The sequence below is a fragment of the Thalia democratica genome, unplaced genomic scaffold (genome assembly GCF_965202585.1).
Source record: "Thalia democratica unplaced genomic scaffold, ktThaDemo2.hap1.1 HAP1_SCAFFOLD_1803, whole genome shotgun sequence".
Taxonomy (NCBI): domain Eukaryota; kingdom Metazoa; phylum Chordata; class Thaliacea; order Salpida; family Salpidae; genus Thalia; species Thalia democratica.
Genome location: NW_028140612.1, coordinates 1,232 through 21,261, shown reverse-complemented (window position 1 = coordinate 21,261; position 20,030 = coordinate 1,232). Strand labels below are relative to the sequence as shown.

General features: G+C 23.9%; 1 protein-coding gene across 1 annotated transcript; it reads left to right on the top strand.

Annotated features, from left to right (window-relative positions):
- The first annotated feature begins 5,629 nt into the window (after nt 1–5,629).
- On the top strand, nt 5,630–19,066 carry LOC145848872 (ubiquitin-conjugating enzyme E2 W-like). Its single transcript, XM_082954087.1, has 5 exons — nt 5,630–5,700; nt 9,718–9,840; nt 11,198–11,293; nt 16,605–16,760; nt 18,986–19,066. Exons 1-5 carry the CDS (start codon nt 5,677–5,679, stop codon nt 19,064–19,066), a joined length of 480 nt encoding a protein of 159 aa, XP_082810213.1. The 5' UTR covers nt 5,630–5,676.
- Nucleotides 19,067–20,030: the final 964 nt, after the last annotated feature.

Sequence of the window (20,030 nt, the reverse complement as noted above, 5' to 3'; positions counted from 1 at the left end):
TACAACAATGAGTAGATACTGTAGAGCTGTGATTTTAATGAAAAAAAAAAGATTGAAAAATGTTTTTATCTTTATGATAGATTTTTTGTATCTATTCAAAATTTTGTTATTTTACAATGTAAAAATAGTTAAAAACTCCCAAGTTTTTAATGATTTCTGCTTGAAATTTCAGTTTTTTTTAATTTCTTAAGTTCCATGTTTATTTTTTGGCTAAACTGTCAAATTCCAGAATTTTTTAGCTTTACAAGATTCCAGGTTTTTTTATATTTCTCAATTAAAACTTAAATATTTTTATTGGCAAAATACAATTAAGAGTAAACTTTCACAGTTGACATATTTAGAATGGAATAAAAGTTATAAGATTTACATTGTGTAAAACATCAGTACAAATACTTTCACACCTTATAAAACACTTGAAAACATAAAGATCTAATTTTCTACAAAATGATATTAAAAAATTAAACTACAAGATATTGTAGATTTTTTTTTGTTCTGGTAAAAAAATATCATAAGTTTTCGGACACTTTTACAATTTCAGCATCTTTTTGTCACTTTTATCTAATGTCTTTAAAAAAGTAAAACTAGGAGTTAGAGAACAAAGAATTTACTATTGTTTATTGAACAACAAAAAATATTTTGCTTTAAGACCTGGTGCACAAAAAAACCTTTCGGTTATCATGTGGCACACCATGGACACCTTTTAACATCTTGTCCAGGACTAAAATTTTTAAAGGCAAAATATACCACTCTAAATCGTTTTTTTCTTTGTTTTTTCAATGGTAGAAGTTGAGTATCTTATATCATGTGTTTTTCCAGCTATTGTTAAAAAAAAGAATTTAAAAACTAATAAAAATAACGATTTTTTATTTTATATTGCTGTCTTTTTCCACACAATCTACTTAAATATTAAACAAGCAATTAATTTAAAAAATTGTCCAAAAAGTTTATTTAATTTATTTTTGTTTTTGTAAGTAACCATGAGGCTTTTGAAAAAATGCTCACAAAAGTTCTAGTGGATATAATTTACTTGAACAGAATTTAGTTAGAAAAATAATTTTTATGATTTACAAAAATTTCACTTAGAAAACAAATTTAAATGTCAAATTTATCAAAAGTATATAAACAAAAAAAAAATTTTTACACGTATAACTAATGTTTTCAGTTGTTCAACAACAAAGTATTTAAAAGGAAAATTGCTACATTTTGAACTAAAGTAAACTATTTTAAAAACTTTTATTTCTTATTTTATTTAAAAAACCAAAAAATATATCTGTCAGAACCTTTCTGCCTTTTAAAACAGTCATACTTTGTATTAAAAAAATCAACAATTTCTGTATTTTTTTTAATTTTTTAATTAGTAGTTTAGTAAAAGACAGTTTAAATACTTTTGATAAGTTTATTTAATCTTTTATTTACAAATTTAGCAAATAGAAATATTTCGTAGTTAGTTTAAATTTTAGTTGAAAACAGTTTGTATTTTGCAAATTTCACCTAGCTTTGTACCTAAAATATGATTTAGTTAGTGAGCAAGTTTATTAACACGAGAAAATCGAAGTTTAAAAATTGACCTAATTCCTAGTGGTAGAAAATATTTTCGGAATTAGGACATAAATAAGATAGAAAAAATGAAAATAAAACAACAGTTTGAGACATAATATATCACAATAATAATGAGTTTTAAAATATCCTTGCTTTATTCAAAACACTTGTAGATACAATACAAACAAAATGATATAATGCACTTGCAATACAACGGCTTTATTCTAAAACTCTAAAAGTTGAAAAACTGCATGAAACCTAAGTAAGATCGTTTAAAAAGTTACTATTTTAAGATAACTTTTTACAGTTGTGGTAAAGTAAATTATTTTTTTTGTGTTTCAAATTATTAAAAAAACTAGTTATTGCAAAATATTGTAGTACGAAAAATTAAAAGTTTACTGCAAAGACTGTATTTAAGATATTAAAGGTAACAAATAATACTAAGTCACTCTTATATTAGGGAATGTTCTCTGGTCATAAAACAAACTTTTAAAGCAACAAAATTACAAATTAACTAAAAATTTTAAAAGCAATCATCAATCATGATCATACAATTACATGATTTTAACTCATTATAAGTTTTATCCCGGATAGTGATCAGAAACTTAAATTCTATCGCTGCAGATCTTTTATACTTTAATTGATTTTTTGGTATTCTGATTTTTTCTTTTACAAAATATTATAAAAACACAATTATTTAAATCAGATAACTGGCAATTTTCTCTAATGCACTGTTGCTATCGCGTGTTTCTATTTACTATTAATACGCTTTTTGAATGTTAACAACTTAAAAAAATAGTACTGTTTGCAGCTTAATCGTGTTTTAATTTTAATATCAAAACTGAATAACATATTTATTATACCTAAGTACTAACAAGACAAGAGACTGTTTTGAGGTTTAGCTTTAGATAAACGTTATCTTTAAGTTGTTATCAATAAAATGCTAATGTACTTAGGTTATTGTTAAAAAATATATAGGCTTAGTTTAATTTTTGTTTTATTTATATATATTTATTTTTAAAATGTATCTGTTTATCATCAACTGTAGCAACTTTCAATAATTCTTCTTAACAAGTTTTACAGCTGTAAAAAAAAAACGTTTTAGAGTTATTTTTATTGGTTAAAAAAAGCTATTTTTGTCTGAGCAAGGTTTCTTAAAATAGGCTAGAGCTAGACCGCTAGACAATGCAAAACAAAATAGATTAATAAAACATGTTAGATATAAACTATTATTTTTTATGTGGTAATACTACTTACAAATACAAATGGTTGTAATATTTAGAAAAAATAGATTGTAACTAATCATTATAAACTGAATAAACAGCTAAGGGTTTGTTTTTGAAGTAGTAGCGTAATATAAAAGCAAAGTTTTATTATTTTAGATTTTAGTTTTAATATATTCTAATGTGTTAAGCATTCTCATCAGAATAAGCAGTAAGCATTTTAATTGTCAATCGAATTAAAAGATCACATTAATTAGTTGTATATCGCTTATCATTATAAGAATATTAGACATAAGGCTGATTATAAACCCATATAATGCATTTATATTATGTAAATACATTTTTTTAGATCTAATATGTAAAAACGTTCAACTTAATTCTAAAACTTATATGAATATACAAACATGTATTGAAGTTCCATATATCTAACCAATAAAAAAAAAAGGAAAGTTAATACAAGCTTTCAATTTTTTTCGAAACTCTTTAACTTATATTAGAAGAATATATTTTTTGGAAATTATATTTTTTTTACAGTTTTTTCAGTATTTTTTATTTTAAAGATTGAATTTTGAACATTTTTCAAATATTGATATGCATGGTTACACTCAAAAACTATTTCCTCGAAATATTTGAACTAATAACAATAACAAGCTAAGTCATCTTCAGTGTCTTTAAATAAAAGTAAAAACATGTCATGAATATTCTTTTAACTGTTAATATTTGGTGATAATGAAAATTATAAAATCATTTCTTAACAAGTTATTGATTAGTTCATTGTAAATACAAGTATTTAATTGTAAATAAAACCTTCAGTAAATAGAAATTTCTGGTGCTTAAAAAGTGCATTTAACATTTATATGAAAGATGCTTTTGTGTTAGCATTTTATCAAAATATTTATATAACAGTAGTGGTATATCTAAATCAGAAAAAAGTGTAATTATTCTAATTAGTTGAAGAAAATATAAAACAAAATTTTTAAGTAATACCTTGTTCAACACCAAAAACAATAATATTTATGTTATACTATTAAAATTTTTAAACAAAGTAAATAAAAATTATTTTTTGAAATAGGTATGTTTGATTATCTTTTTTTAAACTGAATAAGTAAAATTTAAAGTATTTGTTAAAGTAAATGGTTGTTTTACCTAAGTTCCTGTACACAGGGTTGCCACTTTACCTGGAAAAACCTGGAATTTGACAATTTAGGCAAAAATAACCTGGAAAAACCTGGAATTAGAGAAATTTTGAAAAAAACCTGGTATTTTGATTAAAAAACCTGGAAAACCTGGAGTTTCCAATAATTTTAACATTTTCTTAGTAAAATTTCAATTTGACACAAAAAATCTATCATATAAATAAGTTTTTTTTGTCATCATCAAAAAAAATATTATTAAAAAACACATTTAAAGTAACTTTACAGTATCTATTCAATGTTCTTATACTATTTAACACAATTTCTTATATAGAAATTAACTTAAAGCTAAAAATAGACCCAAAAATGTGTACTTTTAAAAACCTGGAAGAAATTTTGAAAAAACAAGTGGCAACCCTGTATAATGCTTTTTACTTTTTTTTTAAATAGACCTTATTTGAAGGAAAACCAAATTCTAATTTTGAGTTAAATGGTATTTAAAAATTCACATGAAAGTTATAAATCTAAATGATGTAAAAAATTCTTACCAGGCAAATTTGTTTAACCTAATCAAAATAATAACTGTTAGGTAAGTGTAACATGTTTTGAATGAAATATTTATAAGCAGTTTTAAATTTTACTTTTACAAAACAAAACAATATAAATAACTAAATTGCACTAATTTTTGAGTTCTTTAATAAAAAATAAGAGTTAGATTGTGATGAGTATCAGAGTTCCAAACTATTTGTAATAAGTAGTAAAATAAGTACTAAGGTAAAAATAAAAAAATTGGTCATTATTTTGTTAAAATGAACATGTATTTTTTGATTGGTTATCAGAAATATTTTATAACTTATATTTAATTTGTGAATACTCAAACTTGACAGCGTTCAAAAATTTTGTAAAACTGACAGCATTAACTTCAGAACTTCATTTATACAATAAAAGAAGATGTTTTTTTCTAGTGTGAAATTTGTTAAGGGCATAGGGGAGTTAAACACTATTTTCAAATATTGGTCTTATTTTATATAGTTTTTACTAAGCTACAAGATGCTTTTTACAGATTTAAAAAAATCAAAATAATTTTTGACATATAGCTGGTCAATGTCAGAGGCAACAGTAGGTTCCTTATGAGAGACGCAAACTAAAACTGCAAATAACTAGATATTACTAAAATTCTTCCTCCTATGCTTTTTGATAACTACCTCAAGTTTTAGGAAATGTTTCTTTGCAATATTTAGAAAATTTTGTCGGAACAAAAAAAATTCTTGCAACAGAATTTTCTAATTATTGGAAGGTAGTTATATCTCAAAAAATGTAAGAGAAGATAGATTTTTAGTGAAATAGTCTATTTTGCTGTTTTAGATTGCGCTTCCCATAAGAAACATATTGTTCTCTACAACTTTGACTGGTTATATCCAAAAAATTATTTAAAATTTTCAAAATTTGTAAAAAGTATCTTGTAGCTTAGTAAAAACTATATAAAATAAAATAAAATTGTGAAAAACGTGTTTACCCCCCTTATGCCTTTAATAATTTGTTTTATTAAGCTTTAAATATAATTTTTACCATAGATTATTTATACTATCTTTAATTTTAAAATACTTTATAAAATGTAACAAACTGGTAATAATTGTATTAAAATAGAAAACAGAGTAGAATGAAATATCTTTATTAGTTTAGTTTTAGTATAGACAGAAAAAAATAGTATTAACACTAAGGTTTGTACAGATACTGCAGAACTTTTTGTAAATAGTTGTATTGTATGTTTAAGAAGCAGAATGGATCTTAGCAGTTTATCAGCAGTGAGTTAACAGTTTTTATTTTAATGTTATTTTGTTGCATGTGTTTTATGTTTGTTGTTTGCTGTTATTGTTGTTGTATATATATTCTAATAAACTAACATGCCTGTACAAGTATTATTAATTTGTTTATGGCTAGCTAAAGTAAAGAGTTTGACATGAACATTGTAAGCTTTTTTTTGTTTATGATTTGTTTTATTTTTTTCAAATGAATATTAATAAGATATAAATTTGCATTAAATTTATTTCAATACTTACACAATAAAACCTTGAAATAGCTAAAAGAGATTAAATTTCATTAATATTTTTGCTGTTTGAGATGATTTAATTAAGATGTTTAAGGATGTCTTATGTATTGTGCATCAAAATTACCTAAACAAAGTTCTTAATATTGTTGCAGAGTTTAAAACTAAATAGTTTTTTTTGTAATGTTGAATGTTGATAAACCTTTAATAAGTAAAGTGTGTTAAGAAAAAGGTTGACCATACTAAATTGATCATCAGACCACAAGATTTTGGTAGATTAGTGAACAATTTTTTTAACATTGCACACCGTAAGACAACACTGACATACTGATCAATACCAGCAAACAGTTGCTTCATGCTTGCATGTAAGCTTAGTAAAACTTGTTGTAGATTGATGACTGCAAGTTTTTTGTTGTGACTGACTAATGAGTCCTAATCAGGACAAAACCGGTCTCAGTCTACCAAAGACTTGTGGTCCAATGATAGAATTGGTATGATCAACCATTTTGTTAAACTTGAGCTTGTCTCACAGCAAACAAATGTCCAGGCTTCTGCTCTGCAGACTTTTGCTGAAATTTTTGTTGATTGTAAAGTGTGTTAATTAATAATAAGTATACATAATTTAAAGAAAGTCTGTATATAAAAGTTGTCTTATGAAATTTTATGTATTAAGTAGCTAAATACATAAAAATTGAATTAATAATAAACCAAATTTGAATATTGTGCTTAAGTTAAAACAGTTTAAAAATATTTTTGATGTAACCAAAATGTATACTTTGATTTTGAAATAAAGTTGTCATTGTTAGTTAAGAGCAAGATGTTACTTGTATATTTTATTCTGTCCAGGGTTGCCATTTTACCTGGAAACTTGTTAAAACCTGGAATTTGACAATTTAGGTAAAAAAACAAGCCTTGGAAAAGCCTGGAATTTTGAACAATAAACCTGGAGTTTTGAACAATTATTTTCATGTTCAGTAGTAAAATTTCTATTTGACACAAAAAATATGTTGCATAGATAAAAATTGTTTATCATCATCAAAAAATTTTTGTTAAAAAAAATGATTTAAAGTAGCTTTACAGTATCTTTTTTATGTTTTTATACTATTTAACACAGTTTTCTTACTTTAAACTATAAATAGACCAAAAATAAGTATTTTAAAAACCTCAAAAAAATTTGGAAAACCTGGTGAAAATTTTGAAAAAACAAGTGGCAACCCTGACTGTTTTGTTTTAAATGTTTATAGTCATAAGCAACAAGCAGAAATCTCTAGCCTGGTTGAATTTTTTATCTTGTAAAAAGTTTGTGCAAAACATAAACAATTAATTAACATAACATTTTGTAATGTTCTCTCAACTTGTTTTTTATTGCAAAGTTGTACTAAAATAATGCAATTTTTGATATACTTAGACTTTAAGTTTATTTTTAGTTTTCAGTATACACCAGATTACAATTTTTTTTTTTAGTCCTGCGGGGTAACTAAAAGATTAAATTATAAAAAATAAAGATATCAAGGTTGCTAGACCCTCAGGCTAGTTTGAATTATTTTGAGGTTCTTCAAAAATTTCAGGCTGACTTAGGACTGCATTAAATTTTGGAAACACTCAATTTAATTAAGATTTTTTTTAATAAACTTCAAGCTAGTTTTTATGTTATAAAGAAATTTGTTAAAAGTTTTTTGTTGTTTTTACATTATTAAGTTAAAGTTTTTTTTTCAGTTTTTAGCTTTTTTACTTTTTTCTAAACTAGTTTTGAATTCAAGCTGACTTAAACTAGATTTTTGTTGCTTAGGCTGACTTTTTTGATTCAACCAGTGGTAACCCTGAAATTTTTGAGTACTGAAAGCTTTTCTTAAAAACAAAGTTTTAAAAATGACTGAAACACCTGATCATTTAAACTTCTGACAATTTTGTTTATTTAAAATCAGTAAACAGTTTATGTACTTAATGGTAAGATGGCCTACACTCAGGCTAGATAATGACTTCAAAATATTTTATCTTCTTAAAGTTATGTTGTTTTTAATAGATATTACACTATATTTTGTTAAGAAATTTTTAGAAATTCAAGCTTGGTTGAAAAAATAGTTTTCAGTTTTTTGCTCTTACTAATTAATAAAATATAAACTTAAGCTCCACAGATATGATTTTTAAAAAAGTGGCAACCCTGTAAGGTCTTGCTATCACTCGAAATTAAAGATTAAACACTTCTTATTATTTATAAAGTTTCATAAGTATGATTTTTGTTCTAAACAAAACTAATAATTTGATAATCGTATTTATGCTGCAAAGTAAAAGTTTTAAGTTTTTTTATTTTAACTTTTGTGTTAATTTTTTTGTTCTTTTTGTTGGAAATGTTGTTGCCTAATTTAATATATGTAACACAAAGAGAAAAAAAAGCTTAATTTTATCCGTGTTTTTGTTTGTTTTTTGATCTGCATGGCTATTTCTACCAGTGAAAAACTTACATTTTATGTTTCAGGAATTAAAAACCAATTTTATAACTTGTTATTAATATTGTATGGCTTCAAGTGTAATGGCATCAGTAAGTTTAAGATTTTTATATTTGTATATATGTATATTACATTTAGAACTCTTAATGTTTTGTTTATTAATAAAAAATAAAAATTAAAAGTTAGGAATTGAACTTATAGACTTAAATATATAAAATTGACTTAGCTAAAAAAAAAACACAGTAATAGTGCAAAGGGCATAGGAGGTGGGGTAAAACACTTTTTTCACAATTTGATCTTATATTAAATAGTTTTCACTAAGCTACAAGTTGCTTTTTACAGGTTTAAAAAATTTAAAATGATTTTTGAGATATAGCGGGCCAAAGTCGGAGGCAAATTAAAACGGCAAATAACTAGAAATCACTAAAAATCTATCTCTACCTACGTTTTTTAAGATAATACCTAAAATTTTCAGAAAATGTTTCTTGCAATTAAAGAAAATTCTATTCAAACAAAAAAATAAAATAAAAATTTTATTACATAAAAAAAACTGTTGTTTTTGTTTAAATATTGTATAAAATTTTTGTTTTTAAATAACTCCTTGCCACAGAATTTTCTAAATACTGCAAGGAACATTTTCCAAAAGTATGAGGTAGCATCTTAGAAAACGTAGGAGAAGATAGAATTTTATTGAAATAGTCTATTTTTGCTGTTTTAGTTTGCGCCTAGCATAAGGAATTTATCGTTGCTTCCAACTTTGACTGGCTATATCTCAAAATTATTTTTAATTTAGAATCTGTAAAAAGCATCTTGTAGCTTAGTAAAAACTATATAAAATAAGATCTAGTTGTGAAAAAAGTGTTTTACCCCCTATGCCCTTTTTCATTAATTATAATCAGTATCAATAAATGTAATCAGTATCAATAATTAGTATTGAAAAAATATTTAAGTAAAATTAAAGATTTGTTTTAATTTGAAACTTTCAAATGATAAAATAAATAAAAAAAGGTATAAAAATTTTTCATGAAAAAGTAAAACTACTTAAAGTTAGCATGCTTGCATGAGTTATAATTGTAAGTTTATTCAATTTTCAATAAAACTAAAAACACTAAAACTTCTGGTCAAGTTTATAACTAACATAATATATTAAATTAGATGCATTTAAAGTGATTGATTGTGAAATAATTTAAAGCAGAAAATTAAAAACAAAGAAACATAAAATTGTTAAAAGTAATTTTTTCTCTAAACTTTTTTCTACTAAAACAATTTGAAATAAGTAACATTTATAGTCAAAAAAAAAATTGAAAAAAAAAACAAACTAACAACAGAAAAGAGTTCACAAGGAAATATATAACTTAAAGAAGTCGCCTCCTCAAGGAATAAAGTTAAAAGATGACGGAGATATGAATATGGGGTCTTACAAGTCTAAAAATGACATGCACATGTTCAAAGTGAGTGTAAATTTGTTTTTATTTTTGATGATTTTTAAAAATATGGAAAGTTACAAGTCGAAAAATGACATGCACATGTTCAAAGTGAGTGTAAGTTAGTTTTTTTTGATGATGTGTATAAATATGAGAAGTTGCAAGTTTAAAATAGGATTGCCACAGAGTCAGAAAAGTCAGAAAAAAAATTCAAGTCAGGAATTTTTTTTTTGTTTTCCAAAAAAAGTCAGTAAATTTGATACAAAAATGCTGTTAATTAGAAAGTTTATCATCACTAAAAACTGCATTTTGCTAATGTTTATTTCTAAAAAATTTAGCCTGCGTTTTATTTTTATTTATTTTTTTTTTGCTAAAATTTCATCTTTTTTTTTATGGTCTAAATCAATTTTTTGAACAAATTAAAGTTGTTTTTTTTTTAATTTTTAGTCTTTGGTTATGTACTTTTGAATTAGTATTAATTAAGAATTTTATTTAGAAAAGTCAGAATTTTTTTCAGCTTAATCTGTGGCAACCCTCCTAAACATGATATGCATATTAGTATTAAATAAGTTAAATGTTTGTTTTTAAATGAACAATAAGGTGCTTATATAAAACATAAGTTTTTGGAGTTTTTAGCTCTAAAATTTTTTATGTTCATGAAATTCATTAAAACACCACGAGCAAAGTTTGAGGTAATTGGAAGTAACTTTTAGAGAGGCTTGGCTTGAAAACAACCTTAATATAAAATGTATGTGACCTAGAAAATGGATCCCTTGAGTTTTTAGCTAAAAATTGTTTTACATGTGTCTGACTCGTTTATAAATATCATATAAAACATTATTATGTATAATGTTATTATAATAAAAATAAGTAGATAAATTTTAAGGCGTTTTGAAGTTTCAATTTTTTTTTTTTTTTCTGTGTTTTTTAATTTTGTTAGTTTTAATTTTTTTTGAAATAATTTAGAACTGCCTCTGTAAAACTTTCTTTAAAAAACAAGCTCTAAATTACTAACGGTTTTGTAAAATTAGTCATCTGCTACAATTAAATTTGTTTTATTTTTAAAAGTTCTTATGAATAGGTTCTTAAGGAAATGTACTTGTTGTTTCCAGTTAATAAATGTCCAGTTACTAACAAAACCTTTGTAGAACTTGCATTTTAATAAAACATTTTCAGCGTTGAGAATTCTTTATAAAAGTCTATACATTGCTTTTTAAGAGGTATCAATATGTTAAATAAATTTTAAGTTATTTCAAATTATATAAGTACTTATAAAATTCATGTATAACGTTCCAACAAGCTTGTTTTGATTAGATCATTGATTAGAACACACCATTTTTAGTATTTTAAATATTTAACATTTTATAAACTTACCACTTCACAGATTGAACTTACTGGAGCTAATGGTACATTGTTTGCAGACCAAATTTACGAATTAACTTTTACCTTTGGACCAAAATACCCTTTCGAATGTCCTAAAGTGAGTTTTTTAAATTGAAAATTATGTAACAAAGTAAAAATATTTGAAGTAGTATAAAATATAATATATTCAAAGAAGTAAGTTTAAAAATTTGTAAATAAGTTATTTTCATTTTGTTTCAAAATTAGACAATGTTTATGTGAAAAATTAAAAGAAAGCTTGTGGTCTTGTGATTAAAGTGATATGATCTTTATGTTGACTATAGTTTAATGGCACATGAAAGTCCAGGCTTAGGTTCTGGTGATTTTTGCTAATGTTTTGTTTGAAAAGTTAAAGTATAAGTAGAAGAAATTTACACCTTTAAGTAATGTGTATGTTGATAGAAAAAACACATGACATTAAGCCATGTGGTTTTCATAAAATTCAAAAGTAAATTAAATAATAATTATAGTAAAAACTTTTTAGTGTTAAACAAAAAAAAAAGTTTTTAGTGGTTTGTGTTGTTTTGATATTTGTTGTTCATTTAAATTGAAATTTTTTTATTAATCTATAGCCTTTAGCTATTTGTTCTCATAATATATATTACTTTTACTGTGAAAAAATGTCAAATTTGTATCTTAAATTTTTAATAAATAACTTTTTCAATTGTTTGATGATATTGTTTTTAAATTAATACAGTTTAAGTTTATTTAATTTAATTTAAGTAAACTTGGCTGCAAATATTTATAAATATAACTCTATAAAAACTTCAATATAAATAAAAGTTGTTTTAAAAGTTAATATTTTAGAATAATGTATAATACAGATACTTATAATTCTTCATTGGTGTATAGTTTTTAATAAACACTTTGAAATAAGTTATGAAACAATATAGTTTTAAAAATATTTTCTAGACAGCATTAAAAATATTAACAGTAAAAGAACTACACTTAACTTTATACTTTTTAGACATATTTTTTTAAAACTAAGTGTTTTTAATAAAACATCTGTAAACTCTACAATTTTATAAGTTAACTTAATAAATATTTAAATACTTGAAAATTTATGTTGTAAAGTGTATATTCTATTTTAGATAAATACATTTTTATAAACTTACTTTTTCACAAGAAATGTTGCAGAAACAATTGAGTGTATAAACACCACTTAGCTCTTTATAATAATTTTTTCTCCCATATGATAGTCTTTTGTGTTTTGTTTTTTCAATTGTCTTCAATACATAAAGCACTCAAGTGACATTTATAAAATCTTTATAAAACGATTTCATTTCAAATAAAATCGTGAATTTTAATTTGTATTTTAAAATGAAGTTTTTAGTAATTTTTAAAGCATTATTTTAACTACTTTACAAAAAATACTTATCAAGAAAGATTTTGTGTAAAAAACATACCTATTATACTTATGAATTTACTTATCTTTTTTAAAAATTGTATAGTAACACTAAATTAAGTTTTTCTTTTAGTTAAATCAATTTTTTAGATTTTTTTAATGAAAATAGCTAAATCTAAATAAAATTTCATATATTATTTAGTGAAAATTGAAGATATTTGTTTGTTTTAACTGTATCAAACTTTTTAAACTTTAGGAAATACCTAAATTAATTAGAATAAAAACACTTAGAAAATAACATATTTAGAATTCCCAGGCTAACCAAATATTTCGTAATTCAAGGGGAACTTTTAAACACGCAAAATAATGAATGTTATTTAACATTTAAAGTATGATATGGCTAAAATAGTATTTTTTTTTCAAAATGTTTTTAAAACATAAAATATTATTTTTTGTTTTGCAGATTTTTACACTTTAATACTAGTTTTAATCGATCATTTACAATATTTTACTGTTTCTTTTGGATATTCACAAGAAAAACATCTAAATTTTTGTGAAAACATTTATATTTTTGAAAAATTTTTATTAAGTTGTTTTATTTGCTCTGATTTAAACTTAATTTTTTTTAAGTAACATTTAACAATTTTTTATACCTTGCGAGTTTGTTAACAAGTATTGTAATATACGATTTGTTGTTTTTAACTGAATAGTTTTTTTTTTAAATTGGTGTTGGAAGATTTTTAAATGATAATTATTATAAAAATTGAATACTTTTCTTTTATTACCAAGCACAGCTGCACCAATTAGATTTACAAGTTCAATTCATAGTACAAAAATATTCCGATATAGAATTCAGATATATGTAATTTTTGTTTAGACATAGTAAACAAAAACATTTTTTTGTAAAACTATTTGTATGCCTCAACAAATTTTTCAGATAATATTGACTATCATGACAGTCATAACAATTGTAAATTTTATTTATTTAAGCATAAATGTTATTTACAATTGAATACATTTAGTTAAATATTTAAGTTTGTCGAGTAACCTGTGAGGATTAAAACCTGTTTAAAACAATAAGTTTAACTTAAATTTAATTTTTAATTTATGTTAAAGAAAAGTTGAGGTTTCTACATAATTAAAACATATGCACATACAAACTAATTTAAGCATTACACGAAGAGAAAAAAAAGTATAATCAATAGTACAGTTTATTTAAAAAGTCAGGTGTATAAAAAACCTAATTTATTTAAGTAATAATGACGACAAAAGTCCATAAAACATGTTAAAAGTCACATATTTTAGTTTATAAGTTAATATAGTAATAAATGTTAAAACTCTGCAACGCATAGTTTTGCCCGGGCATAAATTATCGGTGATGAATTATTGTTTGCGGATGACATCTTTAGCACACCTGAAAAAATAAACTTATAAAAACGTGTTTGATAACATTTCAACCCTAAATACTAGTTGAGTCCTTTTTAAAATATTTCAAAAAAGTTTTAAATAGTTTCTTCTTTAACATTTGTTTAATCTATAAACTTATATTTATATATATAAAACTTTATGTACTAACATATAGCTTCAATTAGTATAATAGGCTTAAAGTTTATATGTTTATATTTATAACAAGTTTTTATATTGTTTAAAAAATCTAAAAAAAAGTTACATATGTATAAATTAAAACTTATTTTTAATCTTCAACTAATAGATTTTACTTGTACAGACATACCAGTATACCCCTTTTTACTAAAATGGACAAACTAAAAGTTATAAGATGTAACGTTATAAGGCGTTAAATCCTGGAGATCCTGATAAGCTAAGCTTATCGGAATGTATATCACAGATGTTCTTGTGCTAAAACTTTATTCCGACTAACGGCGTTTCACTGCTCTCAAATAAATTTAAGAACAGATCTACGGAGTCTATAAAATGTTAACACACATTAGAAAAAAAGCAGAAAAAAGCATGTATAATTATGTATAGTGTTTATCTAGGTAGTAACTATAAATGGACTTTATGGTTTAAAAACAAAGTTTGGGATAAAAGCGTTAATTTATAAAATTGTCTACAAAAAAAAACAAATTTAATAAAAGTAGGCACCAACCTCAAAAGCTCTAAGAATAGGCAAATTTTAAAAATGAAAATTAAATTGAGTTGTGCAGAAATGTTACGTCATAATAATTTTAACAAATTATTCAATAATTTATACAGCTTGAAAACATGAAGTATTAAACTTGCAAGAATATATAAGTTTTGTGAAATAAATTAGTACATGAATAGACAGATTTATTTAAAGTAGAATCGTCGGTTATGGGGACAGATATTCGATAAATCTTGCCGCTTATTCAGAAGTAGGTCTTTATCTTCTGCTGCAATTACTGCTCTTTCTGTATTGCAAGTTGGGCAAATTCTACTTACTCCGTTGGATGTATGTTTTATCTTTTAAACAATACTCCACTCCATGTTTGGCCTTTTACCGTACCTGTGAAAAAAGCTCCAGACATAATCCGATAAACGCGTGCTTTGTTTTTTATTTATATTTTTAAAAGTATGTTTATGATTAGCATATCTATCCTTGAAACTACCTGCTGTACTTCCGATATAAATTTTATCTGGGCCCTTACTTTCAACTTTAACTTTATAAATTACATTTTTAATTAAGCAATTACCTTTTAATGGGCAGTTATCTTTGTTTAATTTACGGCAATTACATGTTTTAGGCATATTACTTAACTTATTACTATTAGGGTTTGTTACAATGCATAACAATAAACTATAAATAAATATTCAAAACCAGCTAACCCTAATAGTAATAAGTTAAGTAATATGCCTAAAACATGTAATTGCCGTAAATTAAACAAAGATAACTGCCCATTAAAAGGTAATTGCTTAATTAAAAATGTAATTTATAAAGTTAAAGTTGAAAGTAAGGGCCCAGATAAAATTTATATCGGAAGTACAGCAGGTAGTTTCAAGGATAGATATGCTAATCATAAACATACTTTTAAAAATATAAATAAAAAACAAAGCACGCGTTTATCGGATTATGTCTGGAGCTTTTTTCACAGGTACGGTAAAAGGCCAAACATGGAGTGGAGTATTGTTTCAAAGATAAAACATACATCCAACGGAGTAAGTAGAATTTGCCCAACTTGCAATACAGAAAGAGCAGTAATTGCAGCAGAAGATAAAGACCTACTTCTGAATAAGCGGCAAGATTTATCGAATATCTGTCCCCATAACCGACGATTCTACTTTAAATAACTCTGTCTATTTATGTACTAATTTATTTCACAAAACTTATATATTCTTGCAAGTTTAATACTTCATGTTTTCAAGCTGTATAAATTATTGAATAATTTGTTAAAATTATTATGACGTAACATTTCTGCACAACTCAATTTAATTTTCATTTTTAAAATTTGCCTATTCTTAGAGCTTTTTGAGGTTGGTGCCTACTTTTATTAAATTTGTTTTTTTTTTGTAGACAATTTTATAAATTAACGCTTTTATCCCAAACTTTGTTTTTAAACCATAAAGTCCATTTATAGTTACTACCTAGATAAACACTATACATAATTATACATGCTTTTTTCTGCTTTTTTTCTAATGTGTGTTAACATTTTATAGACTCCGTAGATCTGTTCTTAAATTTATTTGAGAGCAGTGAAACGCCGTTAGTCGGAATAAAGTTTAGCACAAGAACATCAAACTAAAAGTTATTTATATTCACTTGCATTTAAATATCAAATTCAACTGTTAAAAGCCTCTAGTATTTTAAATATAATATTTTCTTGCAACATTTATTTTGCTCAACATTCCACCCCCACATTTACGTACACTATTTTTAAACATACTATTAAAAAATATATTATGAAAAATATAAAAACTTTCTAGGTAATTTTCATAATTTATATCTTCAATATTTTTTCAGGTAATTTTCACCTGTACTGACATTCCACCCACACATTTATACTAACTATATACAGTATTTTTAAACATACTATTGTTAATATACATGATATAAACAATATCTTTCTAGGTAATTTTCACGGGTTCAGACATTCCAGTACACCCCCACATTTATTCAAACGGTCACATCTGCTTGTCCATACTGAGCGAGGACTGGTCCCCCGCCTTTACCGTACAATCTGTGTGCTTGTCCATACAATCCATGCTGTCAAGTTGTAATGAGAAGGTAAATTTTGATTTAATTTATTTATAAATATTTTTACCGTACAATCTGTTTGCTTGTCCATACAATCCATGCTGTCAAGTTATAGTGAGAAGGTAAACTTATTTGTAATATCTAATTTTTTTTTACTGTTTATTTTTTTATACAGTACAATGAAGTTGTAGTGAGAAATTAAATTTGTTTGTAGTGTTTGATTTCTTCGAAATTTATTATTCCACTGTCTAGATTATTTTTCATCACTATGATAAGCTAATTTTTTCCGAAAGTTACTTTTCGTTTGTTGCTTTGAATTTAGGGAAAAAATTAACATAGTGTCATTTAAAAAAAAATTCAATTTACCAACTTGAACTTATGATCCAAAATTAAACCGTTAACAGTGTATAAGAAACCCTAACTTTGACAGGTCTAGGTGTCCAACAATGTATATTTGCAAATTATGTAATTTTATAAAAACAACCCTTTTGAGAACACGATTTAAGTTTAAAAAAAGTTTTTTTAAATTGAAGTATGAGCATTTATGTTTGTCATTAAATTACTATAAGTTGTTATAAGTTGTTTATTGATTACAAAAGAAATCAAGTACGATCATCATTTCAAACGGAGTTCTATTCTAAGTTATATTCATAGTTTATTTAGTTTAAAAAAGTAAACTAAAGCTCAATTAATTTAAAAAGGTGGTTACTTTGTACATAACGAGCATTTAAAAAGTGAAAACTAGTAAAAATTTGTTTATGCACAAATGTTTTACTTTTTATTTTAAATCATGTTCCAGTCATTCTATTTATCACGCAATACAAAATAAAAATTGTTTAACAAAGAAATTTCTAATTTAATATGCAAATCAAACATTTTACAAACAATATTTCGAAGTTAAATAATGTTTTTGGTTTTTAATTTTACCTTAAAGTTTAAAAAAAATCTATACTTTCAAACTTCGTTTGACAATTTCTTTTACACATGTTTTGTATAATAAATTATAAAATGTTAAATGTTTGTTTTGGTTGTAATATATGAAAGAAAAATTCTCATATGCTAATCTATCATATGTTATTTTATTGACTTGTTATGTATTAATAATTACATACTAATTAATCAATTTGTAGTTGATAAATAAATATTTTTTCCTTAAACTATACTTATACAACAGTAAATAAAGTTGTAATATTTTTGTAGTTGTTTTTGTTAAAGATCACAAATGCAATAAATGATTTTACTCTTTATAAGTTGATTGATGTTAAGTTTTTGAAAAAGAATTCTATTAAGTTTAGTCCAACAAAATGATTGTATGAAATGTTTTATTACATACCAAATTTTTGTTTTATTGCATTTCATTGGGCAAACATCTTTGAATTTTATTAAAGTATAAACAGAACAATTTTATGGTTTGTTTACTTTATTTACTTACATCTTTGTTGGCTTTATGTTTAGTTTAATATAAGCAACACACTAAAATGTAGAAAAAACACACTAAAATTAATACTATGTAAAAAAGTTTTGTAATATTTTTTGAAATTCTTTATAATTTATTAAAGTAATAACTTATTATGTAACAAATAAAGAAAGATTTAATCACTATTTTTTCAAAATAAAATTTACCAACTTAAAAACTCACAATCATTAATGCAACTTTGTTTGTAGTTATCATACAATTAATCATCACAAAACTTGGTGTTTGAAAATGACTCATTCAACATTGTTAGTAATTTTTATTTTTCAAGGGATAAGTTAAACGGTATATTATAAAAATCAACTCGTGTTCAAAATCCACCCAATTTTTATTTATTTATTAATTTTTTTAATATATTTTTTGCATTTTTTGAACTTTTTTTAATTTACTTTTCACTATCTCTGTTACCCCTAACCCTCGATCGGTAAGTGGTTCTCGAATTTGACTAGATGGATTTTGAACGTGTCTCAGTTAAAAAACTTTTATTAAATTTTATAAAACATATCTAATGTTGTAAATTTTAGACAAAACTGTTGATATATAGACTAATAAAACTTTATCATTTTTTTGAATATATTGAATTAATTTTTTGACTATTAAAACTTGCAGTAATAATTAATGTTAATTATATTTAGTAGAAAAGACTACTAAATGATATAATGTATATCAAAACTTGCAGTAACAATTACAAATTAATTATATTTAATAGAAAAGACCACTAGATGATATAATGTATGTTAAAACCTGTAATAATGATTATTAATTAATTATATTTTTTTAGAAAAGGCCCCCAGATGATATTATGTATGTTAAAACTTGCAGTAACGACCCAAGAAAAACCAATTGGTGGTTCCATGGTTAGTTTGTTTTGTATTAAGTTTTATTAAATAATTTACATATAAAAAAGTATTATTTTAAAGTATATGTGTAAACTTTCAAACACTTGTGTAAAAAACTACAATTAATATTTTTAATAGATAACTTATTTCAAATTGCTTTTATATGAATGTTTATTAAAATAGTATTAGTACTTTGTATTAAATTATTTACACTACAAAATATATTACAAGTTTATTATAATAAGTTTTCTCTTTATACTTTCCATGGTTGCCACTTAACCTGGAAACCTTGAAAACCTGGAATTTGACAATTTAGGCAAAAATACCTAGAATTTAAGAAATTTTACAAAAAACCTGGAAAAACCTGGAATTTTGAACAAATATCACTAAAAACACCTGGAATTTTAATAATTTTCACATGTTCAGTAGTAAAATTTCGATTTGACTCCAAACATCTATCATATAAATAAAAAAATTTTGTTATCATCAAAATTATTTTTTTTTTTAAATATTAAAAGTAGCTTTACAGTATCTTTTTAATGTAACTAAAACTAGACCCAAAAATGTGTACTTTTAAAAACCTGGAAGAAATTTAGAAAACCTGGAAAAATTTTTGAAAAAACAAGTGGCTACCCTGACTTTCTTAAGAAACCATAAACTTTACGCAGATAATAACAAAAAAATAGTATCTAAACTAAAAAATCTGTTGAATGTTTAAAACATATTTTTTTCGGTAGATGCTTTTTTTTTAATTAATTGAATTTTTGTGAACTTTTATATAAAATAGTATTTTTTATGTCAAATGAATTTTTCTTAGTAACTTATGACATGCAATACCTAGACTTAGGTAAAACAAATGTGTCATTAAAAAGTTAGTATTAGTTAAAAGCTGTTTTAAATCTATGTAAATAAGATAGCTTATGTGCATTTTATTACACATAACAAAGTTTATAAAAGTAACTAGCGTTATGTATACTCTTTAATATT